Consider the following 27,768-nt stretch of genomic DNA (forward strand, 5'->3'; position numbering starts at 1 on the left):
TCAGATCCTTCCTGCATGCCCAGAGCATCACTCCCAAAGCTCTCTTCCCAGGGGGTGACTGTAGTGGGGAAGAGACAGTACTTCGCTTCTTTGTCTACTCTAGGTCTGCGAAGAGCGTGGAAAAAGATGAAAGGGCCTGTGTCACAGTTCATGTGTGACAGAGGACTCTGATCTACAGCTGTTCCAAGGGACATGCACGGACACAAATATCAAGTGTTGTTGGCAGTTCATCAATTCGATGAAACTCTTTTGGGCTACCTGAAGCTTGCTGGCCTGCCAGCACTTCAAGGTGTCCATGGAGGAATGCTGTCCACTGGCATTCCACCATGGACAAATTTCACAACACATTCCAGAATCAGAATTATTATCACTGGCACCTTCCAGGATGTGGGGGTAACATGCTGAGGGATGCACTGAAGCTTGGTGCAGCCACCACAAGGGCTTGGTGGGGAAGGACCACAGTGTAGGCTTCTTCCCCTACCGGAGAGGGAGGGGCCAGGTTGGGGAGGAAGCGGTGCACTGCCCCAAAATGGTACATGAGCGGCAGCTGAGCTATTGATGTGAATGAATGCAATAGAGCAGTACGGAAAGCATTGACTATGAATGGAAAGACATTGAATGGTTTATTCTGGTAAATACAGCACTGTACAAAAGTCTTAGGCACATCTAGATGTTGGGAATGGTGAGGGTGGAGTGCCACAAGAGGGGTGTGGGACAGGTGGGAGAGGTGTACCAGGGTGGGAAGTGGCCTGGGTGCGGACACACCCAGCCCTATGACACCAGGCAAGGTAATTTAATTCCAAACAATTGGTTTATTTATCATTTCAGACAGAATGTCTCTCTGGTGCTTCCTGCACCCTCCTCTCTCCCTTTCTCTTTTCCCAATCATGATTCCCCTCTCCCTGGCCCCTTCCCACACTCAGTCCACAATGGAGACCCATGTCAGAATCAGGTTTATCATCGCTCATGTTTGTCAAATTTTTTTTTTTGCTGCAGCAGCAGTACAGAGCAATACATAAAATTACTACAGTACTGTGCAAAAGTTTTAGGCAGCCTAGCTGTATATGTGTTTAAGATTTTTGCATGGTACTATATTGTTTATTATGAATGAAGTTTATTTTGTTAAAAAAATCTGAAATGTTAACTATCCCTTACCACGGATGCTGCCTGACCTGCTAGATATTCCCAGCATTTTTATCTTTATTTCAGAGTTTCAGCATCTGCAGTATTCTGCTCTTTGACTAGACATACATTAGTAATTAACTGACTGAGGACAGGATCCTTATTCATCATCCATACCTGCATGAGGTTTGCGTATCGATGCTTCCATTCTTTCTGTGCTTTCTCAAGGCGCTGCTCCCACGACGTTTGAATCTCCACCATCTGGAGCTCATTCTCAGTCAGCAGGCATTGTAGCTTCTCTGGTGAGGAAAGGATAGCATGCTTTCAAATGGTGGAGCATGAGATACCCCAACAGAGGCAAAATGTTAGGGACTGTGGAGAGGAGGGAAGGGCAGGAATTTAAACTGGATGGAGACAATTAGATTAACTGCTGCAAGTAAAATGAAGATTACCGAGTCCTGAGTGAGGCTTGGGGAATGTTGGGATTGTTTCATTTTGATTGCCTTTGTACTCATAGTTCAGATGCTTCTCTTGCTAAAGTACCAGCTCCCCAAATATTTACAAATGGCTGTACTGACCTTGATAACATATCAAGATCTTAAACAGCAAACTCTGCTAATTTAGCTTCAGGACTTGCACCAGATAACTTCATTTCAAAAGACAACACGACAGGCCGTGGTATTGCTGAATTAAGAACTAAAACCTTTACATTCTACTTTACCAGTCAGAGGTTCCTACCTGTTTCCTCCTCTGCCCTTTGCCCAGAGTTTCTCATTTTCATGATCTTTAACTGCAACTTGGCATTCTCGGCTTTTAACTCCTGAATAAGTCGCTCTGTTGGATTTTCATTTATCGCTGCCTTGTTTCGAATATTTTTTGTCCTTTGGGCATTAAAATGCAAATAGGGTGCACATAAACACGGGGAACTGGGAGACACACACAAAATGCTGGAGGAACTCAGCAAAACAGGATGAAGGGTCTCCACCCAAAACATTGACTGTTTATTCTCTTTCATAGATGCTGCCTGACCTGAGTTAGTTCTTCAGAGATACAGGTCTTTCTGGCCCACAGAGCTGCACCACCCAGCAACATACTTATGTAAACCTAGCCTAATCACAGGACAATTTACAATGACCAATTAACCTCCTAACCAGTACGCCTTTGGACTGTGGAGGAATCCAGAGCACCCAAAGGAAACGCACATGGTCACAGGAAGGACATACTAACTTTGTACAGATGGTGTCAGAATTGAACTCCAGACTCCGATGCCCCGAGCTGTAATCGCGTCACGTTAACCGCACTTTGTGTGTGTAGTTCTGGATTTCCAGCATCTGCAGAATCTCGTGTTGGGAACAGGGAGATTAATCCACACAATCCGAATTCCATCATTGAGTTGACCATTGGACAATGACGAATAGCCTCCCAAACCCTTAAGGGAAGAGAAATTTCCAAAGATTCATGTGTCTCTAAGGAAACAAAATACCCCTCATCTCTATTTTCAGTGGTCAACTGTCCAGCTCAATTGGCTGCCTCCACACCTGAACTAGAAGATCACACGTTCAAGCTTCTCCTCCAGAGCCCAGCAATAAATCATGGTTTATTCTCTAAAGCAATACCAGGGGTTGCAGTGTCAGAAGTGCCATCATTCAATGTCAAAGTAAGTTTATTATCAAAGTTCATATATACAATCCTGAGAATAATTTCTTGTGGGCATACTCAATAAATCCAATAACCATAATAGACTCAATGAAAAACCTACCGACAAGGCAGACAAACTGTGCAAATACAAAAAGAAAGAAGAAATAATAATAACAATAATGAGTAAATAAGCAATAAATATGATGCACACAAGAAAGTCTGCAAATGCTGGAAATCCAAAGCAACACACATAAAATGCTGGAGGAACTCAGCATGTCAGGCAGCATTTATGGAAATGGACAAACGGTCAATGTTTCAGGCTAAGATCCCTCTTCAGGACTGGGGGGGGGGGGGGGTGACACCGGAATGAAAAGGTGGGGGGGGGGGTGGCGGAGGGAAGTAGACTAGCAGGAAGGTGATAAGTGAAGCCAGGTGGGTGGGGAAGGAAGGTCAAGGGCTAGAGAAGGAGGAATCTGATTGGAGAGGAGAGTGGACCATAGGAGGATGATAAGTCATAACTTGGTGCAAAGAATATTCCTGATAACAATTCAAAATTCTTCCTCTGTGTTATGACCAATATTTATCTTTCAACTACAATCACCAAAAAGACCCAGATCTATTCATCACCACATTCCTAATGTAAATGCAAAACGACAATGAGCTATCACAACAGTGGCTCTAACAGAATCTCAGTGTTAGTAAAGTACTCTAGAATGACAGAAGTCAGGTTTAACAACGTAGGCCAATTCTCCCCAAGTAAAACTCCCCATCATTTACCTTTCAGCGTAACGTAGCGTTGAGAGAGTTTCCTCGTAACAAATGTCAGCTGGACTGACTGCTGCGATCTGTAAGAGAATTGAAAGGTTCGTTCATCAAAGAGAGAGACAGCAGTGACAGAGTAACACAACAGAGAAACAGGCTCTTCAGCTCAACTGGTCCATGCAGACCACAGCATCCTCCCTGCTAATCCCAGTTGCCCATGTTGAACCCATAATCCTGCAAACCCTCCCCCTCCATGTACCTATCCAAATGTCTTTCAAATGTTGCAATTGTACCCGCTTCAACCACTTCCTCTGGCAACTCGTTCCAGGTCCTCACTACTCTCTGTGTAAAGGAGTCATCTCTCAGGTCTCTTCAATATCTCCCCTCTTATCTTGTGTCTGTGCCCTCTAGCTTTGGACTCCTCAACCCTGGGGGAAAGACTATGCCTGACCACCTTATCCACATTACATGACATCAGCCCTTAGTTCTCCTGTGCTCCGAGGAATAAAGATCCCACGTGGCCAACTTGTAACTCAAGCCCTCAAGTTCAGGCGACATCCTCAGAAATCCCTTCTGCACCCTCTCCAGCTTGACATTGTCTTTCGTGTAACAGGGTGGCCATAACTGTACACAGTGCTCCAAGTGTGGCTTCACCAACTACAACATCATGTCCTGTGTGAGAATGGCTCACTGGTGCCAACATTGTGGACGCTTTTTTAGGCGGGGCAGGCTTCCTGAGCACTTACCATCAGAGTCTTGCTGTTCCCACCCAGGGCAGGCTGCAGGAGTTTAGTAAGTGTGGAGTTTCTATAGGGTATGTGGGGCATCCTCTTCCCCATAGCTGATTCTGCTAAGGCGCTGGGGAGAAATACAGAGAGAAAAACGCTTGATAATACATGTCCACAGAGGATGAAGGAGAACGGGTGCACACCAACGAGATTCTGCTGCTGCTGGAAATCCAGGGCTGCACCGATAAAATGCTGAAGGAACTCAACAGGTCAGGCAGCATCTATGGAAAGGAATAAACAGTCATTTCAGGTTGAGATCCGTCATCAGCACGGTGACTGTCAGGGTAAATTAATAATCCAGAGGGCTTGATTAACAGAGAACGAGAATTCAAATCGCTTTGTGCCAGCTTATATATTTAAGTTCAGTATAAAATGATGGAAATGAGAAGCTGACTTTGGGGAAAGTTGCTAGCAAGGTGTTATTGCGGTTAAACTAATGCCCCATCGTCTGTTTGGTCAGTAATCTGGCCAAACCCTAATCCTAACTGGTGTGGCCTGTGTGCTTTCAGCAGCATGTGGACAGTCTTGTCTAGTATTGTTTATCATCCCTATCAGTTTAATGATGTGAGATACAACCATAAGGTATAGGAGCAGAACTAGGCCATTGGGCAATTGAGTCTACTCCGCCATTCAGTCATGGCCAATTTATTTTACCTCTCAGCCCCATTCTCCTGCCTTCTCCCTGTAACCTTTGACACCCTTGTTAATCAAGAACCTCCTCTCTAAATATACCCAATGACTCGGCCTCCACAGCCATCTATGCCAATGAATTCCACAGATTCACCACCCTCTGACTAAAGAAATTCCTCCTCTTTTCTGTTTTAAAGGGATGTCCTTACATTCTGAGCCCCCTGCTCCTAGAAACACCCACTATTAACAACACCTTCTCCGTGTCCACTCTCTAGACCTTTCAAAATTCAATAGGTTTCAATGAGATTCCCCTCTCATTTTTCTAAACTCCAGCAAGTACAGGCCGAAAGCCATCAAACGATAACCCTTTCATTCCCGGAATCAATTCTCGTAAACCTCCTCTGGACCTTCTCCAATGCCAGCACACCCTTCCTAAGATATGGGATCCAAAACTGATCACAATACTCCAAATGAGGTCTTATACAGAAAAGCCTCAACAACAGATCCTTGCTTTTATATTCTACTCCTTTAGAGAACCCTGCACTAGGACTTTCAGGTCCCTTTGCACCTCCAATTTCTGAATAAACTTCCTGTTTAGAAAATAATCTATGTCTTTATTCCTTCTACCAAAGAAAATGACCGTACACTTCCCTGTACTATTTTCCATCTGTCACTTCTGTGCCTATTTCTTAATCTGTCCATGTCCCTCTGCAGAGTCCCTGCTTCCTAAACACTACCTGTCCCTCCATCTTTGTGCTAGTGTATCATCTGCAAACTTGGCCACAAAGCCTTCAATTCCATCACCAGATCACTAACATAGAATATGAAAAGCAGCAGATCCAACATGGACCCCTGCAGAACACCACTAATCTGACCTTGCGGTGGCATTGATGTAAGAAGGTAGGAGGGATAGGTGGAAGAGGTAAAGTCTGAAGGAGAATCTAATAGGAGAGGAGAGTGGACATGGGAGAAAAGGGAGGAGGAGGAGGAGGAGAACTAGAGAGAGGTGATTTGCAGGTGAGAAGAAGAGAGGGGTGAGAGGGTAACCAGAATGAGGAATGGAAAAAGAGAGAAGGAGGAAGAGGGGAGAAATTTACTAGAAGTTGGAAAATCAATGTTCTTGCTGCATGAAGCTACCCAGATGGAATACAAGGTGTTGCTCCTCCAACCTGAGTTTGGCCTCATCACAGTAGTAGAGGAAGCCATAGACCAACGTGCCAGAACGGGAATGGGAAGTCAAATTGATATAGGTAGCCACCATGAGACCGTACCTCTTGAGGCAGACAAGAGTGAAGGCACATGACATAGTGGAACCTGAATATGTGTCGGGTCTCACCAATGCAGAGGCCACTGTCACCTCCCCTGGAATGGTGGAGAGGGAGGAGGTGTAGGGCAGGAGTAGCTCTTGTCCTGCTTGCAGGGATAAGTACCAGGAGGGACAAATGGACAAGAGAATCAGGTAGGGAGCAAGCTCTATGAAAAGTTGAGTGGGAGTGGGATAGATGTGTTCCCATTGGAGATGCTGGAGGTTAAGTTTCATGGGGTGATAAGGCCAAGGGGAACCCTGCCTCCATTATGATGGTAGGAGGATGAGTGAGGGCAGATATGTGGGAAATGGAGATGTGGGTGAAGGCAATCGACGGCGGAGGAAGGGAAACTCATTCTTTGAAAAAGGAGGACATCTGAGATGTTCTAGAATGGGAAGCCTCATCCTGGGAACAGATGTGGTGAAGACAGAGGAACTGAAAAAAGGGAATAGCATTAGTATTAGTGACAGGCTGAGAAGAGGATAGTCAAGATAATTGTTAGAATCGGTAGGTTTGTAAAATATGTCAGTGGATAACTTGTCCCGAGAGATGGAGATAGTGATCAAGTATCAGAGATGGATCAAATAACTTTTAGAGCAGGGTGGAAGTTGGAGGCAAATTTGATGAAATTGATGAGCTCAACATGGGTGCAGGAAGCTGCACCAATCCAATCATCGATGTAGTTTAAAGAGAGCTGGGGAGCATTACCACCGAAGGCTTGGAACATGGACTGTTCCACGTCACCAACAAAAAGGCAGGCATAGCTGGGGTCTATCTGAGTGCCCACGGCTACACTTTTGGTTAGGAGAAAGTGGGAGGAATTGAAAGAGAAGTTGTTGAAGGTAAGGGTCAGTTCCGCCAGATGGAGAAACATTTAACTGACAACAATTAGCAGGATTGTTAATGATATAACCACGGGGACTTCAGGATAGCATTACTGAGAGAGAGAGCCAAAGTTAATTGACATTTATTGTCAAGGCCACAACTTGTAATAATAGAAGCACAGATTGAGTAGCCAGGCAGAGACATTTTCCCCAGGGCAGAAGTAGCTAATACCAGGGGGCATAATATTAATGTGACGAGAGGGAAGTACAGGAAGGGATGTCAGAGGTAAGTTTTTTTTTTTTACACAGTGAGTGGTGGGTCTGTGGAAGGCCCTACTAGGGGTGGTGGCAGAGGCAGATACACTAGGGGAATTTAAGAGACTCTTGATAGACACATGGATGATCGAAAAATGGAGGGCTATGACAGAGGGAAGGGTTAGATTGATCTTCGGGGCAGGTTAAAAGACTGGCATAGCATTGTGGTCCTGTAGTGTGCTGTAAAGATTTTTGTTCGCTCAATCCAAAGTACAAATCAACTTTTATTATCTAATGGCTGACAGTGTGAATGTTTTGGTTACCACTTCATGCCACTGTTAATGTCTCTCTGTGAACCCTAGTTAGAATACATCATAAAACAAATAATTATTGCAAAGAAAGCCAATATATCTGTATAAACGTTCACAGAATAACTTTTCTGGATAGGTTGAAGGCAGCAATGATGGGCTTCATGAGACTCCCTTAATGCCAAATCACCGATCCATGGGATCATCCCAAGGGGGCAATGAGTAGTATTTCTTATCTTTATTGGGCTAGTGTTACTCAGGAATTTATTTTTTCTCTCCTGGGTTGGGGAGGTTTCAGCATGTCTTAGGGACACGAGACCAAAAGTAGATAAATATGCCATCGTGAGTGTGCCATGGTCTTGGTAGAACAGTTGATGTCCCCTCCATCCAAAGGGCATGGTGTTGTGTTTGGCAGCAAACACTGGCCCACTCACAATCCTCACTGGCTCAGAAACACTTGCATAAAAATGTGAAAGGACTGACTTTCCTTGTAGCATATCCATGTCAGCAAAGGCACCTTGAACAGGCATGTGGGTAACTTTGGAGGGGCATGAGTCAAATGCAGGTAAACAGGACTAGCTCAGGTGGGCATCTTGGGTTGAAGGGCCTGTTTCTGTGCTGTATCCTATGACTCATGTTGAGTATGATGTTCTCCTGGGGGGTTCTTCATTGGTCGGTCTTTGGCTGGTTGACCTAGGACTCTATGTGAGCAATGGCATCAGGTGTAGCATTGAAAATCTCACGTTTGAGGAATCTATGGGGAGTTGGTTACTAAACTAGAGAAACCTCTGTATCGTCTCAGTCCTCACCCACATCCACAGTCTCCACTGAAGAAAGGGAATTGCTGGATCAGGTTCTGGTCCACATCCCCACACGAATTATAATGGAGGAAGTGGCTTAAACAAACAAAATTGACGTATCATGCACAGCAACCACTTCAAAACCACAACAGACTCAGTACACTGGAGGGGAAAGCAAGGGATAAACCATCCAGGGCTTCTGCCCTTCATTGGACAGAGGACAAACAATTCACAGGACAGGTAAGGCCAGCTGTTCTGCCACATTCTACTGCCTTCCCTTTCTTCTGTCCTGCATCACATCCCTGGGCTTGAGTGTGTGCAGGCATCCTGGGAGGCACTGGGCAAAACTTCTGATAGTTCCAACAGTCAAGTACACTCTTGAAGATTTCTTCCACGTTAACTGAACTTTTCACAACATCTGGAGAAGAGGAATGAAAAGAATTGGTGAAATAATGTTCAAACCACAGTCACCTCACTGGATAATTACTTACTGCCAAATGGAAACCATTTGAAACCTGTTGTGTGCAGTACTGCACTAGGTACCTTAACTATATATATGTACCTGAGAATTTTGCACGGTACTGTACTTATCAACATGGAGTGGAGAGTGAGTTTGTAAATCTAGCAGGAGGAAAGGATATTGAGAATGGTGAGGGAGATGTGCCAAGGGAGGGCTGAGGGACAGATGGCAAAAAAAGAGTGCCAGTGTAGGGGGTGGGGGTGACACAAGTTCAGATACACCCAGCCCTGAGACACCAGGCAATGACATTTGATTCCAAACAATTGGTTTAATGATCATTACAGAACGTCCTTTGGTGCTTCCCATTCCCTCTCATCTCCTTTTCCCTTTTCCCAAACATGATTCCCCACTCCCTGTCTCCTTCCCAGTCTCAGTTCACAATAGAGACCCATATCAGAATAAGGTTTATCATCACTCACATGTCACTAAATTTGTTTTTATTTGCAGCAGCATTACAGCGCAATACAGTATATAAAATTACTACAATACTGTGCAAAAGTCTTAGGCACATATATATAGAAAGGGTGCCTAAGACGTTTGCACAGTACTGTAATAATTTAGGCACATACAGTACTGTTCAAAAGTCTAAGGCATGTATTTATAGCTAGTGTGCCGAACAGTTCTGCGCAGAACTATCCAAAAAATTTCAGGCATCATCTCCCTGCTGAAAGTTCTTAAATACCAATGGAAGCCTTTAGTATATTCAAATTGTGTAGTAATTTCAGAACTAATCTGCATTTTTTAGCAGAAGCATCAGTGGATTGTGTAGTTTTCCCATTTGGATATTTATTGTTGTGGTAATTTTTCTTTAAATGTTGATGCTGTTACTGTTGCCTGAACCTTAAGCAATTTCAGTCAGAGTTCTTCAATAGAAAAAATGCAGCTCTTGCCAGACATGACAGAAAATTAACAACGTTATTGAATTTACAATAATATTCCCAGACTTTTTTTTTAAAAAGAAAAGGCTTAAAAATTGACTATAAAATGCACCTGAAATAAGAAATCAGAAAAGCTTTAATTTTGCCACCTTGTACAGTTTGTTTCAGTTCTGGGAAGCACCTCACCTGATGACGTTGCCCAGGGTGGTCAGGCTGAGGTTGATAGCCGTTCCCTCCCTGAGGCGGTCCCCCTCAGAACCCGAGGACTTCTGCCGTTCACTACCAGCCAAATCCACCAAGTTTATGTTGGACTGTTTTGTCAGGTGCTCTTTTAAAAATACCTGTGAGAAAGCATGTCAAATAATTTGGATGCAACATGTACCGCAGTTGCTGGAAATCTAGAGCAATACACTCAATGTGCTGGAGGAGCTCAGCAGGTCAGGTAGCATCTATGGATGGGAATAAGCAGTTGATGCTTTGGACTGAGACCCAGTCCTGCTGAAGGTTCTTGACCAGAAACATCGACTGTTCATTTCGCATCCATAGATGCTGCCTGACCTGCTGAGTTCCTCCAGCACATTGGGTGTATTGCTTAGGCAATTTGGAGCTTGATCTTATTTTCTGAGAAACTTTCTTTCAACCCTTTGAAAATGAGCTTCATTCAATATTAAATAGTGCCTTGATGTCATTAAGCAGGTATTCTAAAGCAAAATTAGCAATATACAGCAGTAAGGAGATCAATGGAATTGGCTACCAATGGTAGAGTGCATGAGTAAGTAGATTATTGTATGAAAATGTCTTCATTTTGATGGCAAGATCAAGTTGCCATCAATCACTATTCACAGCAGAATGATTATTTCATAATTCCATTATTATAGTTTTATGTTTATATTTGTTATATTGATTATATTGTTTTGACATTGATTGAGGGCTAACTCATGACCAGAACTTTATGGCAAGTTTACCTGCTTTGCTTTGCACACTGAGGTGGGTGCTTTTACCTCACACAACTTGCAATGGAACTTGATCCCCATTCTGACACAGATCGGCAACACAAATCCATGGCCGATGCCAAACTTCCAAACCATAAACCACAAGGGCAGTACGGTAGCGTAACACAATTACAGCACCAGTGGCTCGGGTTCAGTTCCATAACTGCCTGCACTCCCCCTGACCAGGTGGGGGCGCTCCAGCTTCCTCCCACATTCAAAGATGTACAGGTTAGTAGGTTAATTGGTCACATGGGTGTGACTGGGCAGTGCAGGCTTACTGGGCCAGAAGGGCCTGTTACATACTGAGGTGTATCTCTAAATAAATGAAAAAATAAATAAACTCCAAAACATCATTGATGGCTGCTAGTTCCATATATAAACCAACAAGTGACTTCATGTTAAACACAGCTGAAAAGGGCCAATTTAACTTTGAGTTTAAACTAGCAGTATTCGCAAACTGTGTTGCAAAAGTAAAAGTGATGCCAATTTGTGTCCGGGAGCACTTGCAAATGCTCTGTCTACATTAACGATACTGAAACTTGAACAGGCGCACAGTGCAGCAAACTTCTGAAAATTAACATCAGTGCCACAATTGTGTCTATGAGCAAACACGAGGAAATCTGCAGATGCTGGAAATTCAAACAACAACACACACAAAATGCTGGTGAAACACAGCAGGCCAGACAGCATCTATAGGGAGAAGCACTGTCGACGTTTCGGGCCGAGACCCTTCTATGATGTGTTTTCCTTATGCTGTTGATGCTGTTCCTTTGATTATAATCCACAACTCACTAGTCAATGCAATTTTGGTTTAAAATATTCAATACTTGAGAATAATCAGTTTCTAGAACGTCACAACACGAAAGGAACTTTTTCAACCTCAACCCGTTGTGCAATGCAATCAGTCCCATTCCCCTGCTTTCTTCTGTTAGTTGAGCTAAATCTTCTGTTTCAAATATTTATTTCCCTTGAGGGACCTGTTGTTGAATGGTATTTTTGATTGGAAAAGAACACTGGCAGAAATGACAGCACAGTAGCAATGGCTAGAATTTCTAGAGGCAATTCAGAAGGCACATCCCAAAGAGGAAGAAGTATTCTAAAGGCAAGATGACACAACCGTGGCTAACAAGAGAAGTCAAAGCCAACATAAAAGCCAAAGAGGGGACATATAATGGAGCAAAAATTAATAGGAAGCTAGAGGATTGGGAAGCTTCTAAAAACCAACAGAGGACAACTAAAAAAGTCATTAAGAAGGTGGAATACGAAAGTAAGCTAGTCAATAATATTAAAGAGCATACCAAAAGTTTCTTCAGATACATAAAGTGTAAAAGAGAGACAAGAGTGGACATTGGGCCCCTGGAAAATGATGCTGGAGAGGTAGTAATGGGGGCCAAAGAAATGGCGGACAAACTGAATAAGTATTTTGCAGCAGCCTTCACTGTGGAAGACACTAGTAGTATGGTGGAAGTTTCAGGTATCAGGGGTCATGAAGTGTGTGAAGTTACCATTACTAAAAAGGTCAAAGGTACAATTTAATGTCAGAAAAATGTATACAATATACATTCTGAAATGCTTTTTCTTCGTAACCATCCAGGAAAACAGAGGAGCGCCCCAAAGAATGAATGACAGTTAAATGTTAGAACCCAAAAGTCCCTCCCGCGACAGCAAACAACAATCCCCCCTCCCCCCAACAGCAAAAAAAAAAATCATCGGCACTGCCATCAAGCACTCAAGCTTGAGCAAAGCAATAGCAAAGACACAGATTTGAAGTTATTCCAAAGAATTCATGTTTCACCCAGTATTGGACATACCACAGGCTCTCTCTCTCCCCAACAAGGCAGAAAGAGGTGTCTCCATTTTCCCAGCAAGCTGGGAAACATAACATACTCATTGGTTTATGACGTTAAAAGTCTGCCACGTCACTTTTTTTGAGCTCTGTGCCTGAAGATCGCAAAGATCCCGGGTCTCCAAGCACACAGTCGCAGATATCCCGACTCCCCGATGACACATGGGTCTCCTGTCGTGACGCCGGCCCTCGATCCATCCATCTCCAGAACCCAAAGATCCTAGGCTTTCCAATCCGAGCTGGACTCTTGGGCCGAGCCCTTGGCGTGCTGAACAACAGCCAGTCATGGAACCCCAAGAGCGGGTCCCATTCTGACAAAGAGAAGGTTCTTGGGAAGCTGAAAGGTCTGAAGATAGATAAGTCACCTGGATCAGATGACGTACACTCCAGGGTTCTGAAAGTGGTGACTAAAGAGATTGTGGAGGCATTAATAATGATCTTTCAAGAATCACTAGATTCTGGAATGGTTCCAGAGGACCGGAAAATTGCAAATATCACTCCAAGAAGGGAGAGATGCAGAAGTAAGGAAACTACAGATCAGTTAGTCTGACCTCAGTGGTTGGGTAGATGTTGGAGTCAATTGTTAAGGTTGTAGTTTTGGGGTACATGATAAAATAGGCCATAGTCAGCAGGGTTTCCTCAAGGGAAAATCTTGCCTGACAAATCTGTTGGAATTCTTAGAAGAAACAATAAGCACGATAGGCAAAAAGTAATCGGTTGATGTTGTGTACTTGGATTTTCAGAAGGCCTTTGATAAGGTGCCACACATGAGGCTGCTTACAAGCTGTGAGCCCATGGTATTACAGGAAAGATTCTAGCATGGATAAAGCAGTGGCTGATTAGCAGGAGGCAAAGAGTGGGAATAAAGTAAGCCTTTTCTGTCTGGCTGGTGGGTGACTAGTGGTGTTCCACAGTATTAGGACCAATTCTTTTTACATTGTATGTCAATGATTTGGATGATGGAATTAATGGCTTTGTTGCAAAGCTTGCAGACGATGTGCAAATAGATGGAGGGGCAGGAAAATGATTACAGGATTGAATGGCTTGTCATATGATGAGCATTTGATAGCTCAGAGTCTGTTTTACTAGAATTCAGAAGGTTGGGGGGTGACCTTATTGAAACCTATTGAATGGTGAAAGGCCTTGATAGAGTCTATGTGGAGAAATGATTTCAATAGTGAGAGAGTCTGACCAGAGGATACAGCCTTAGAATAGAGGAGCATCCTTTTAGAACTCTTTAGCCAGAGAGTGGAGAATCTGTGGAATTCTTTGCTACAGGCAGCTATGGAGGCCAAGTCTTTATGTATATTTAAGGCAGATAGATTCTTGATTGGTCAGGGCATGAAGGGATACAGGGAGAAGGCAGGAGACTGGGGCTAAGAGAAAAACTGGATCAGCCACAATGAATGGCAAAGCAGACTTGATGGGTCAAATGGCCTAATTCTGCTCCTATATCTTATGGTCTTATGGGATGGTGGCCTTTACTACAAGAGTATTAATAGATAGGAGCGAGGATGTGTAGCTGCAGCTGTAAAGGGAGTTATGTGTGCATTTTTGATCTCCGTATCTGAAGAAAGATGTCATGGTAGGAATGCAATTAAGATTCCTTCTTCTCCAACCTTTGGCTTTTCCCACCCACTTGGCTTCACCTATCACCTTCCAGCTAAAGGTTACGTTGCCTTTAGAAATGTTTGCATTTAGGGCCAAGCCTCTCTGTTCCCACACCTACTTTTAAATTCACGTAGTGCCAAGCCTCTGTTCCCACACCAGCTTTTAAATTCAGCTTTATTTTGCTTTGCTACCATCTTCCTCCCAGAGTGAACAACTTTCCTCTTCACAACACCTAACTTCATTGGCCATAAGCTATCCCTCAGCCAAGGCTACTGTCTCCTCTCTGTCTCACCATGTCCGCATTTCCCATCTTCTGCAAATTCCTGACTTGCGAGCAGTTCCTTCATTTAATGGTAAACTTCGGCCAGGTTATTTCAATTGACACTGAACTACAACTGGTGTTGTCACCTTGACCCAACGAGCTTGTACCTGCTTAAACTGCACAGTGACAATCATGTGCGATCGGCTGCTGGTCACGTTGATATTGGTGGATGCTGTGCTTCGCTTCCTAGTTCCTTCCTTCATCAGCTGTTCAATTTGCTCGTAGCTTTCACAAGGCACCAGTGTTATATCCTGCACGTAGAAGCCCCTTTGGGAGTTTTCACGCACTCTCAGCCCTCCAGGCTGCTTTGCTTCAGATAACAAATCCATCACCTGCAAAAGATATTAGCTGTAAGACTAACCAATTATGTGGGATCTTATTCCCCTGGATAATTTAAAAAGATTCAGTCCCTCAGGGTCAGTCTATTTATAAATTTCACATTGAGCAGAGACTGGAATAAATCTTATCATTGAAACCTACCAAATGTTGAAAGGACTAGATAGGGTAGATATGGAGATGTTTCCTATGGCGGGGGTATCCAGAACTAGAGGGCACAGCCTCAAAACTGAGGAATGACCTTTCAGAACAGAAGAAAGGAGGATTTTTTTAGCTGGAGGGTAGTGAATCTGTGGAATGCTCTGCCACAGACTGCGGTGGAGGCCAAGTCCATGGGTATGTTTAAGGTGGAAGTTGATTGTTTCTTGATTGGTCAGGGCATCAAAGGATATGGCGAGAAGGCAGGTGTACGGGATTGAATGGGATTGGGGATCAACCATGATGGAATGGTGGAGCAGACTCGATGGGCTGAGTGGCCTAATTCTGCTCCTATGTCTTATGATCTTATGACAAAAATACAGCTGGACAATTATCAAACGTGTTAATTGTTTGCGATTTCTCTGAAAAAACTATCAAGAAAACACCTGAAATAGTCTAATAGAGGAAGGGTTGATATTGAAAATGATTTTAATGATTGATTTTCGTCCGTTCAGAATTGGGAAGAGAATCATGTTTATTATCACTGACTTAATGTAAAATTTGTTGCTTTACAGCAGCAATACAGTGCAAGATGGAACAAATTAATAAAAGTTATAGTGAGAAATAAGTAAACAGTACAAAAGGGGAAGAGCGAGGTAGCGTTCATGAACAGTTCAGAAATGAGATGCTGGAGGGGGAAGATCTGTTCCTTGTATGTGCATCCGCTCCTGTACCTCCTCCCCGATGGTAGTAAAGAGAAGAGGGCATGTCCTGGTTCTAACCTTATTTAATTTGTTTTTTGATTTACTCTTTTGATCCTGCAAAGCTCCTTAGCATTTAGTTTAGTTTCATTTATTTTAATTACTTATCTTTTCCACTATAAGTAGTGGATATTGTGGACAAGTTTGCAGACAACATGAAGATAAGGTGGCGGGGAAGGTAGTTTTGAGGAAGTAGAGAGGCTACAGAAAGACTTAGACAGGTTAGGAGAATGGGCAAAGAAATGGCAGATGCAATACAGTGTTGGGAATGGTCATGCACTTTGGTAGAAGAAATAAAAGCATAGACTATTTTCTAAATGGAGAGAAATTTTAAAAATCTGAGGCACAAAAGGACTTATGAGTCCTCGTGCAGGATTCCCTCAAGGTTAATTTTCAGGTTGAGTCACCAGTGAGGAAGGCAAATGCAATGTTATCATTCATTTTGAGAGATCTAAAATATAGAAATTAGGATGTAATGTTGAAGCTTTATGAGGCACTGGTAAGGCCTCACTTGGAGTATTGTGAGCAGTTTTGGGCCCCTTATCTAAGCAAGGATGTGTTGACATTGGAGAGGGTTCCGAGGAGTTTGACAAGAATAATTGTGGGATTGCAAGGCTTATTTTGTGAGGAGCGTTTGAAGGCTTTGGGCCTGTACTCACAGGTGTTCACAATGAGAGGGGATCTCAATGAAACAAAATTTCAGAGATTAAGGGAGCTAGGGCTTTACTCTTTGGAGAGGATGAGAGGAGACATGATAGAGGTGTACAAGATATTAAGAGGAATAGATAGAGTGGACAGCCAGCGCCTCTTCCCCAGGGCACCACTGCTCAGTACAAGAGGACATGGCTTTAAGGTAAGGGGAGGGAAGTTCAAGGGGGATATTAGAGGAAGGTTTTTCACTCCGAGAGTGGTTGGTGTGTGGAATGCACTGCCTGAGTCAGCAGTGGAGGCAGATACACTAGTGAAATTTAAGATACTACTAGACAGGTATATGGAGGAATTTAAGGTGGGGGGTTTATATGGGAGGCAGGGTTTGAGGGTCGGCACAACATTGTGGGCCAAAGGGCCTGTAATGTGCTGTACTATTCTATGTTCTATGTTTAAACCCATTGAATGGTGAAAAGCCTCAGAAGAGTATTTATGGAGGGGATGTTTCCTATGGTGGTAGGGTGTAAGACCAGAGGGCACAGCCTCAGAATAGAGGGGTGTTCTGTTAGAATGGCGATGAGGAGGAATTTCTTTAGCCAGACAGTGATGAATCTGTGGAACTCTTTGCCACAGGCAGCTGTGGAGGTCAAGCCTTTATGTACATTTAAGGCAGAGGATGATAGACTCTTGATTGGTCAGGGCATGAACGGTTACGGGGAGAAGACAGGATAATGGGACAGAGAGGAAAATTAGATCAGCCATGATAAAATGGCAGAGCAGACTCGATGGATAAATGGCCTAATACTGCTGCTATATCTTACGGTCTTATGGAGATGACCCAGACCATCACAGGTAAAATCATCCCTGCCATTGAGCACATCTACACAAAGTACTGTCGCAGGAAAGGAGCATCCATCATGAGGTAACCCCACCACCCAGGCCATGCTCTCTTTCTCACTGGCTCCATCAGAAAGGTGGTACAGGAGCCTCAGGACTCACATTACCAGGTTCAGAAACGGTTATTATGCCTCAATCATCAGGCTCCTGAACCAATGGGGATAACTTCACTTGCCCCATCACTGAAATATACCCAAAACCTATGGACTCACTTTCAAGGACACTTCATCTCATGTTCTTAATATTTATTGCTTATTCATTTATTATTATTATTTCTTTCTTTTGCATCTGCACAGTTTGTTGTCTCTTGCGCACTGGTTGAATGCCCAATTTGGTGCGGTCTTTCATTGGTTCTATTATGCTAATTATTCTACATTACAGCAGCTATATCTCATTCAGAGTTTGAGGAGATTTGGTTTGTCACCTAAAACAATTGAGAACTTATACAGAACATTCTGACAGGCTGCATCACTGTCTGGAATGGGTGGGGGGCCTACTACACAGGACCAATAGAAGCTACAGAAAAGTATAAAATTAGTCAGCTCCATTTTGGGTACTAGCCTCTATAGCATCCAAGACATCTTCAAGGAGCAATGCCTCAGAAAGGCAGTGTCCATCATTAAGGACACCCATCACCCAGGGCATGACCTCTTCTCATTGTTGCCATAAGGAAGGAGGTACAGAAGCCTGAAGGCACACACTCAATGATTCAGGAACAGCTTCTTCCCCTCTGCTATCTGATTCCTAAATGGACATTGAACCCATGAACACTTTAAAAAAATATTTCTGCTTTTGCATTATTTTTAATTTACCTGTTTAATATCCCTATACACTCACTGTAATTCATTTATTCATTCCTTTCTATATCCATCATGTATTTCATTGTACTGATCTCATTAAGTTTAAATTTCTTGACATAGGCTGGTGATATTAAACCTGATTCTGATTCTATTATGGATTTATTGAGAATGCCCAGAAGAAAATGAATCTCAGGGCTGTATCTGTACTTTGATAAGAAATTTACTTGGAATTTTTGTTTTCCTGCTTTCAGTCTGGACTAGCTGTTAGACATGCACCAAAGCTTCTGCTGAAAAGTTCAGGGCAGGGGTCAACAGACCCTCGGTTAACAGTAGGGGTCCAAGGCATAAAAATGGTTTGGAACCTCTGGTTTGGCATGAATGTCTGATAATGGGCAGAATTGGACATCCTCGAGTACACTGCCAGAGTTATGGGCAGTTCACCGCCCCAACTTTACATACCAAGACAGAGTTTTAGTTTCAATCCATTAATGCCTGGTACAAAAGAACAGCATTCCTTGAAAAGGAAGTTTCAGCCAGTGGACAAGCTGAGCAAAGAAGATTCATGTGACCATATCTAGAAAGAGCTCAGTCTTTACATGGAATTGTACAAACACCTGTGGACCATGACTGCCCAAGAAAATGCCAAACTTGAGAGGCAACCAGAAATTACTGTTCTAATTAACTGAAGTACAGTTTAAATATATTACTTACTTATTTCACTGGAATCAATCCAATATAATAATAATAAAAAAGATTGAAAAAGAAAGGAATCAATCCAATAGACCATTTTATAATTAAGATGCAAAAATCAGTAGTGTCATTCTACTAAAATAAGCACATCAGGAAGACTGATTTTCAACAGAGTGGAAAGTCTATTTCACTTACTCTCTTTATACTTTAAGATTGAACATCACTGAAATATTATATTTATTGCCAGAAAAGAGAAAAGGTTACCTTTTCATTGTAGATTTCCAACATGCTGAAATAAATCTGTAGAGAAAGAAAACAATGTGAGACTTTAGTGTCATGTTATACTCATCAAAATAATCCATTCATAACAGTCTTGTGTCTTTTACATTATTAACCTTTTGTCTTTCAGATGGTGATACACCCTTTATCCTTTTAAACAATATTCATATTTTACCATTGCCATACTTGGGTAAGAATAGGGAAATGCAATTCAATTATGATTAAATAGAATATATCAAAAACACTACAGCAATGCCAAAGTTCAAGTTTATTATTATTCAATGATATACAGATATACCACCAAATGAAACATTTCTCAGGACCGGGGTTCCCAACCTTTTCACTGACTACTTGGTTAATGGTAGGGGTCCATGGCATAAAAAAAGGTTGGGAACCCCTGCGTTCTGGACTAAGGTGCACAACACAGTACATATAAATCACACACAACACATGAAATAATATCACCACAAATAAATTAACAAATAATAAGGTGCAATTGCAACACAAGTTAAAAACTAAACAGTATAACACTACTGGCGCTTCATACGTGATGAGTCCTGGATGCTGGCAGGCAGTTCAGTTGCTTCATGGCCTGGGGGAAGAAGCTGTTTCCCATCCTAACAGTCCTTGCCCTAATGCTACAGTACCTCCTTCCTAATGGTAGAGGGTCAAAGAGATTGTTGACAGATGGATTGGAGGTTGTTAATGACTCTGCCTCTCTTCTTCCCTCTACTAAAAGCCTGAAAACATGCACCACCAGGCTCAAGGACAGCTTCTATCCCACTAATGTCAAAGTCTTGAAAAGACCTCTTGTATGTGTGGTGAACTACATATACCTGTCTGGACACGCCCCCTGCTGACTGCTCCTGTGGCTCCTCCCACAGACCGTGGCTCCTCCCACGGACCCCGGTATAAAGGCGATTGGAGACACAGCCCCGGCCTCAGACTCCAGGATGTAGTGTGGTGGTCATTTGCTGCTTGTTCTTTCTTCCAGCCAATAAAAGCCTATATCTCGCCTCACGTCTCCGAGAGTTATTGATGGTGCATCAGTATGACAAGGCAGACACTTGGCATCAGAATCTACCTTGTTACCACCTTGTTTTTTAATCATTTAGCTGCACATTTTCAGTAGCTTTTAGGTTTTATTTTGCATTGTTATTGTTTTACCTTACTCTGCACTGTGTAATGATTTGAAGTGTATGAACAGAATACAAGACAAACTTTTCACAGTATCTTCGTACCTGTGACAATGATGAACCATTGCCAATCCTCAAACAGGATTTGCAAAATCATCTTGCCGTTATTATAAACATTGGTTGGATCACACTTTGTTTACAGTTCTGATCATCAGACTATAGGAAGGATGTGGTAACAAGCGAGAATACAGAAGAGATTCACCAAAAGATTGCCTGGATTGAAGGGCTGCGGTGATCAGAGATCGTGTAGGCTGTGTTTATCTTCAATGGAACGTAGGAGGACGAGGGGTTTATTAAAATATGGAGGACACAACAACATCCAAGGAACCAAATATTAAACAGAATTAAACAGTTGCCGTTGCTCATCACTTTATCTCTTACTCGAGAAAACTGATGCCATCTTGATGAGAAGATTAACACAGCTGCAACCTGTTTTAGGTCAAAAGGGCAAAAAAAAATTCTGCCTTAAACTTCAAAGAGAAATGGGATGCAGGAAAGGCAATGCAGTGGGAGGATAGCACTTTGTGTAGAAATTGGTGCTGACTGTTATTCTAATCAATCTGTTCTACAATCTACGTAGATGTCGCTGGTCAGACGGGTAACCAAGGTCTATACAGAACTCCCCACATTGCAGGCGGCGATGTTTTGATGCTTGAGTAATGGTTTGATTTCTCAGTGTTCCTCTGTAACCCCATGACTGGTTTGGCGGTGTGCTCTTTCTGTTCTTGCTTGGTCCCCTGAATTCCTCCGTCCATCCCTTCACCTCCCTATTCACATCAACTTGAACTGTACTGCTTGGCTGCATTTCACTTCACAGAAAGAGTTTTGGAATGAGAAAGATTATCTGCTATTTACTGATAATATTTTATTGTCGGAGCCATAGTTAACAAGCTGACTGACAACAGCACTAGAATGGCCCAGTACTTCATGGTTAAACCACTTATACAAAATATAGATGGAAAATCTAACCACGCTGCCAGGAACATGGGAACACAAATTGGACTATGTGACCTCTCACATCTAACCGGCCTTCCATATGATTATGGATGATCTGCCCCAGGCCTCATCTCTTCTTCTGTGCTCGTTCCTCATAGCTCTCAATCCCCTGATCTTCCAAAAATTTATCCATATCACCTTTAGATACCTCCCGTGGACCAGCCTCCACAACCCTCCCAGTTGAGATTTTCCCTAGACTTACCACTCATGGTGAGAAGAAATTATTACGTAATTTTCAATGACCCCCTTAACTAGTATTGGCTAGTAACTTTAACTATAGCATTGGCTGATTGGTAGGAGGCATAAAAGGATCCTTTTCTGGTTGGCTGCCAGTGACTAGTGGTGTTCTGCAGGGGTCAGTGCTGGGACTGCTTCCTTTTTATGCTGTATATTAACAATTTAGATGCTGAAATCGGTGGCTTTGTTGCCAAGTTTGCAGATCATACGAAGATTGGTGGAGGGGTAGGTAGTTTTGAGGAAACAGGTAAGCTGCAGAAGGTCTTAGACAGATTAGAAGAATGGGCAAGAAAGTGGCAAATGAACTACAACATTCAAAAATGCATGGTCACGCATTTTGGTAGTAGAAATAAATGTGTAGACCATTTTCTAATCAGGGAGCAAATCCAAAAATCTGAGATGCAAGGAGTCCTGGGATTCATTGTGCAGAGTACCCTAAAGGTTAACTTGCAGGTTGAATTGGTGGTAAGGAAGGCAAATGCAATGTTAGCATTCATTTCAAGAAGTCCAGAATACAAGAACAGGACTATGTTGCTGAGGATTTATAAGGCACTGGTGAGGCCTCACCTTGAGTACTGTGAACAATTTTGAGTTCCTCATCTAAGATATGCTGGCATTGGAGAGGGTGCAAAAACGGTTCACAAAGATGATCCTGGGAATGAAAGAGTTATCATACAAGGAGCATTTGATGGCTCTGGGTCTGTACTCACTGGAATTTAGAAGGATGAGGGGGGATCTCTTTGAAACCTTTCGAATGTTGAAAGGCCTAGACAGAGTAGATGTGGAAAGGATGTTTCCCATAGTGGGGGAGTCTACGACAAGAGGGCACAGCCTGAGGATAGAGGGGCGTCCATTTAAAACCGAGATGCGGAGACATTTCTTTCACCAGAGAGTGGTGAATTTGTGGAATTTGTTCCTACATGCAGCTGGTGAGGCCAGGTCATTTGGTGTATTTAAGGTAGAGATTGTTAGGTCCTTGATTGGACATGGCATTAAGATTACGGGGAGAAGGCTGTGGAATGGGATTGAGGAGGGGAGAAAAGGATCAGCCATGATTGAATGGCAGAGCAGACTCGATGGGCCAAACAGCCTAATTCTGCTCCTATGTCTTATGGTCTTATAGTAACTGTGACCCTTATTTGAGACTGTCCTATCAGTAGGAGCATTCAGCTACCATCTCATGCCTCTTCAGATCTGATATACAGTAATTTCCAAATGATCCTCCAGTTATCCAGAATGTTTAGCTAACCATGGTTTTTCCTCATCTCATCCCCTGGCATGCTAACACCCCTCGAAGACCATAAGAACCAGCAGCAGAATTAGGCCATTCAGCCACTGAGCCATTGATTCCATCACAGCTGATTTATTATCCCTCTCAACTGTATTCTGCCTTCTCCCCGTAACGTTTGACACCCTGAAAATAAAGAACCTATCAACCTCCGCTTTAAATATACCCAATGACTTGGCCTCCACAGCGATCTGTGGCAATGAGTTCCAGATTCGCTGCCATTTGACTAAATAAACTCCACATCTCTGTTCTAAATGGACGTCCCACTATTCTGAGGCTGTGTCCTCTGGTCCTAGACTCACCCACTATAGGAAACATCCTCTCCACATTCACTCTTCTAGGCCTTTCAATATTCAATAGGTTTCAAAGAGATTCCCCCTCATTATCCTAAACTACAACAAGTACAGACCCATAGCCATCAAATGCTCCTTATACGTTAATCAAGTAAAGTTAAACCTCATCTCAATCTTAGCCTACTAGAGGGGTTGATAATCAACAGAAGTTGGGGCTTTGGAAGCATCTTTGAATTATCTGATTCTATAAATGATTATTGGAGCAGCAAGCTGGTTTTATGTACCAAACTTCTAAGTTATTGTAATAAGTAGCTACAAAAGCAAGATGGGATCGTTAACATTATCCATTCTAATAATCTCTAAATGAACATCTTTTAGAAATTCAAGCTATATCACAAATTTATGAAGAATCTCCAAGACTCATCCATACTTACTATTTAATTCAAAGTTGTAACTCTCACCAGTCACCTATTGATCCCAAATAACCACATAGGTTAGCATAACGGTAGCTAATTCTTACCTGGTACTGTTTATCACGTTCTTGATTTTGTTTAATTGCTTTGAACAGCTCGTCACAAATTAATGGGATTATTCCTCTGTCTGGTCCATAGCCAATCATGGAGTAACTTTTCCCTGAGCCAGTCTGCCCATAGGCCAACAGTGTAGTGTTGTATCCTTGCCATGCATTACTCAACAATTCTTGGCCCAGGTCATTGAACACCTTCCTCTAAGGAAGCAAATTTTAAACAAAATTACACATTGTCCTTTGCTCATCACTTTATCCCTTTTCTTATCAACATGGAGCGAGTTGTTGGGTGAGAGGATTCAACTGGAATTAAGCTCTCTCTCCAGTTTGGTCCCATAAATATTAATATCCTTGTCAAATAAACAGCAGCCTTAAAGATATTCACCTGAGACCCCAAACATCAAGAATAGTGTTCCAGCTTTCTACAACGCTTTATTTTATTTTCATTGAGATATAGCGTGGAGTAGGTCCTTCTGGCCCTTCGAGCTGTGCCACTTTAACCCCAGACTAAGCACAGGACAATTTACAATGACCAATTAACCTACCAACTGGTACATCTTTGGACTGTGGGAGGGAACGGGAGCACGCGGATGAAACCCACTCTGTCACAGGAAGAACGCTACTGGTAGCAGTGGGAAGTGAATTTGTTACCCATATTGTAAAGCGTTGTGCTAACATTATCCACTACCGTGCTGCCCTTTATACTAGGAAGTGCTTTTTGGTATCCTCAAACAGCCTGCCTTTAACTTTTAATGTAATTCTTAACCAAAGAAAAGGGTTCCTCTTCATCTGCATGATCAAATCCTCTAAACTTTGAACATAGCAGTGATACCATCCCCTACTTTCCGAGGGTAAGGAGGACACCACTATAGATGCAGTCCAACCAGAGTGTACTGTAGCTCCGCTATTGTAACCTCAAACTGAAGTCCAAAATTTCATAAGCTCTTTTAAAACTAGCTTCATGGCATCATGCTTGTAATGCAGGCAACTCTGACAAGGTCAGGATTCACTGCCCCAAGTGCTCCATCCACCTACCTGCTGTAGAACCAAGTAGCTTGCTGGACTGTAGTCATAGGAAGGTACAGCACAGAAAGGCCCTTCAGCCCATCTAGGCTGCGCCAAGCCATATATCCCCATCGACCTGCACCGGGATCATAGTCCTCAATACATTACCATCCATGTATCTATCCAAACTTCTCTTTAAACATTGAAATAAAGCTCGCATACACCACTTGCACTGGCAGCTCGTTCCAGACTTTCACGACCTCTGAGTGAAGAAGTATCCCCTTGTTCCCCTTAAACTTTTCACCTTTCACCCTTAACCCATGATCTCTGGTTGTAGTTCCACCCAACCTCAGTGGAAAATGCCTGCTTGCATTTACCCTATCTATATCCTTCATAATTTTGTCTATCTCTATCAAATCTTCCTTCAATCTTCTCCATTCCAAGGAATAACCTCCTTATCTTTTCAGTCTTTCCATGTTACTCGGGTCCTTCAGACCGGGCAACATCCATGTAAATTTTTTCAGTACTCTTACAACCTTATTTACATCTTTCCTGTAGGTAGGTGACCAAAACTGGACATCTGCAACAATGTCTTATACAACTTCAACATAATATCCCATCTCCTGAACTCAACATTGATTTATGAAGGCCAATGTGCCAAAAGCTTTCTTTACGAGCCTATCAACCTGTGATGCCACTTTCAATGAATTATGGACCTGTATTCCTACATGCCGTTTGCAAACACTCTCCTCAGTGCCCTACCGTTCACCGTGTAAGACCACAAAGGCCATGATCGGCTTCCTCGCTGTCCAGTACACCCCCAGTCTTGGTGTCATCTGCAAATTTACTGATCCAGTTAACCACTTTGACGTCTATTTCAATGATCTGGATGATAAACACTGGACCCAGCACCGATTACTGTGGTCCTCAAGTCAGAGAGGCAACCAGGTACTATATTAGAAGTCAAGATCATTGAATAATGCAACACAAGGAAACCTATGTTGGTAATTTTCTTCATTTGTACAACACATGTCTTTTGACTGTAAATGAATGAAAGGGCTTGCAGTCAGATATCCAATGTTCCCAATGCACACCAGAGAACATCAGACTGCAACTCACACTGTATCTTCATATCCTGTTCTAACATAACTTACAAATACTGTTGAATTCTGTCACCAGAAGTTTGAAAAATTACACAAAGAAAGCCACCCATAACCCCCAGAAAAGAATTTCTGGTCCTGCAGGTAAACCATGTCCAAGCATCTGTTGATGAAACACCAGATGGACCCCAACTAGAAGGAAGGAAATCTGTGGCAGGCCTTCCACTAAAGATTTAGCTTATATCTTGCACACTCGCTTGTAGAATAATTCTGGTACTGCCCAGAGGTACAACATCGTCCCACCTGGTCTGCATATTTGCTGGTAGGTCCATCAGGAATAAGTATCCCTTCCTCATTTCTAATGAATCCACTGTGTGACCAGTAGACTAGGTCAAATATGAAAGTTCTTGTGTTGCTCTGATTCCTTGGATCCCAAATTGTGATGCTGTTTAAAGCCACGGAGATTATACAGTTGCATCCAGCATCCTTCTCAGTCTGTTAAGAGTAACAAAGACACATGGGAGGTTACACAATATTAGAAGGTGGTGTAATATTAGAACACAGTATTGAACTCAGTGTGTGAGGAACATTCAGGACATCTTTAGATCATTGGCAGAATACAATGGAGGCCAAATCATTATGTTCAAGAATGAGGTAGATGTGTTTTTTTTAAATATAAATGAACATGGGAAGGCAGGAAGAGGTTACCAATGCGTATGACCGGCTATGGTCGTGTTGAATGGAAGAGGTGGCCTTTTCTTGCTCCTTCTTGCTGATGTTTCTATGAATCTGACCTTCAGTTGGGAAGGAAATGAAAGAGTTACATACTCCTTAATCAGGGCATTGGTATTCGTTAAGTTCTTCAAATGCAGGAAGGGTTTTGTAAACCCACAAGCTGCAGTTCTGATCCAGCAGCACTTGCATTTGATGCTTCAGCTGTGCGTAAGAAAAAAGATTTAATGAAATAACAATCTGGACTCGCTCTGTTTCAAAGGTGCTCTTTTTGAGCCATTGATTGGATTTTCGTTCTACTGCCTCAGTTAACACAGGCACTGTATTTTATCCAAACAATGTTAGGCGACTCCAATTTAGAGCAGAGACAATGACTGTCAGTTTAAACATGGATACCACCATAACTTGTTCCACAGTTTCTAACAATGGTTAAGTCAATACCTGTCCCATATAGTTTAAAATAAAACCAATATACTGTGGTTCAATCAGCATATTTATCAGCACATTGCAGATTTGGTCAAGCAAAAGACCAAGAAATTAGCACGGCCATAAATAGAAAAATACAAATATTGATGGCACTTTTAATCGCTCTGTACAGAGTTGACATGCACAGGGTGCTATTGATCACTTCATTATGGGGAAAATATCGAATTATATTTCTTATTGCGATTTATTCAGTTTGTTTCCCAACCGAGGAAATTATCTCATCCAGTGTATACAGTATTTAAACACAATAATTCCCAATTTTGGTACAGAATATTCAGAGATCAAGATTTTTTAAAAATTGCAGTAGTTTCTTGAACTCTGGTAAAAGCTTGAATTATTTAAGCATGTACAGTATAACTCACTCACCTGGCTAAAGGCTCTGACACGGACTGCCACTCTCACACTGTCCACACTTGGCATTTCTCTTCCTTCCACACAAACGGGTAATCGGTAAGTTAATAAAAATATCACGCCCCAGCTGTTTGGTTAGGCCTAGTGTTTATTTCACTATAAGTGAGCAGCCTTTCTAAGAGCTGCTCACTTTTCACATCACTCTCCTTGTGGGAGGTTTGTACATGGCTGTGCAGAGGGAAGACAATCAGATGTATCAAATGTAGCAGCTGAGTAGCAGGAGAGGGAGTTAGCAGAACAGGCTAACCCTTCAGAAAGCTAAAGACCTTGGGGTACAAGACAACCAACCTGCCCGAGTGTCACCACTATGTTTAAATGGGGCTCTAGGATGGGTTGAACAGAGGAA

The 27,768-nt window shown here is 42.6% G+C and overlaps 1 protein-coding gene across 1 annotated transcript in view; it reads right to left on the reverse strand.

Moving 5' to 3' along the window:
- Positions 1 to 27,431, reverse strand: part of kif28 (kinesin family member 28) — a 65,549-nt gene extending 38,118 nt beyond the window's left edge. Inside the window, exons 1-10 of the mRNA XM_073050470.1 lie at positions 27,378 to 27,431; positions 26,097 to 26,288; positions 23,683 to 23,889; positions 19,138 to 19,173; positions 14,711 to 14,935; positions 10,019 to 10,173; positions 4,269 to 4,380; positions 3,538 to 3,605; positions 1,861 to 2,003; positions 1,300 to 1,421 (exon numbers count right to left, since the gene is read on the reverse strand). Coding sequence (XP_072906571.1) covers positions 1,300 to 1,421; positions 1,861 to 2,003; positions 3,538 to 3,605; positions 4,269 to 4,380; positions 10,019 to 10,173; positions 14,711 to 14,935; positions 19,138 to 19,173; positions 23,683 to 23,889; positions 26,097 to 26,288; positions 27,378 to 27,431 — 1,314 coding nt within the window. The remainder of the gene's footprint in view (positions 1 to 1,299; positions 1,422 to 1,860; positions 2,004 to 3,537; positions 3,606 to 4,268; positions 4,381 to 10,018; positions 10,174 to 14,710; positions 14,936 to 19,137; positions 19,174 to 23,682; positions 23,890 to 26,096; positions 26,289 to 27,377) is intronic.
- Between the last annotated feature and the right edge of the window lie 337 nt (positions 27,432 to 27,768).

Source organism: Hemitrygon akajei, chromosome 7 (genome assembly GCF_048418815.1).
Source record: "Hemitrygon akajei chromosome 7, sHemAka1.3, whole genome shotgun sequence".
NCBI classification, from domain to species: domain Eukaryota; kingdom Metazoa; phylum Chordata; class Chondrichthyes; order Myliobatiformes; family Dasyatidae; genus Hemitrygon; species Hemitrygon akajei.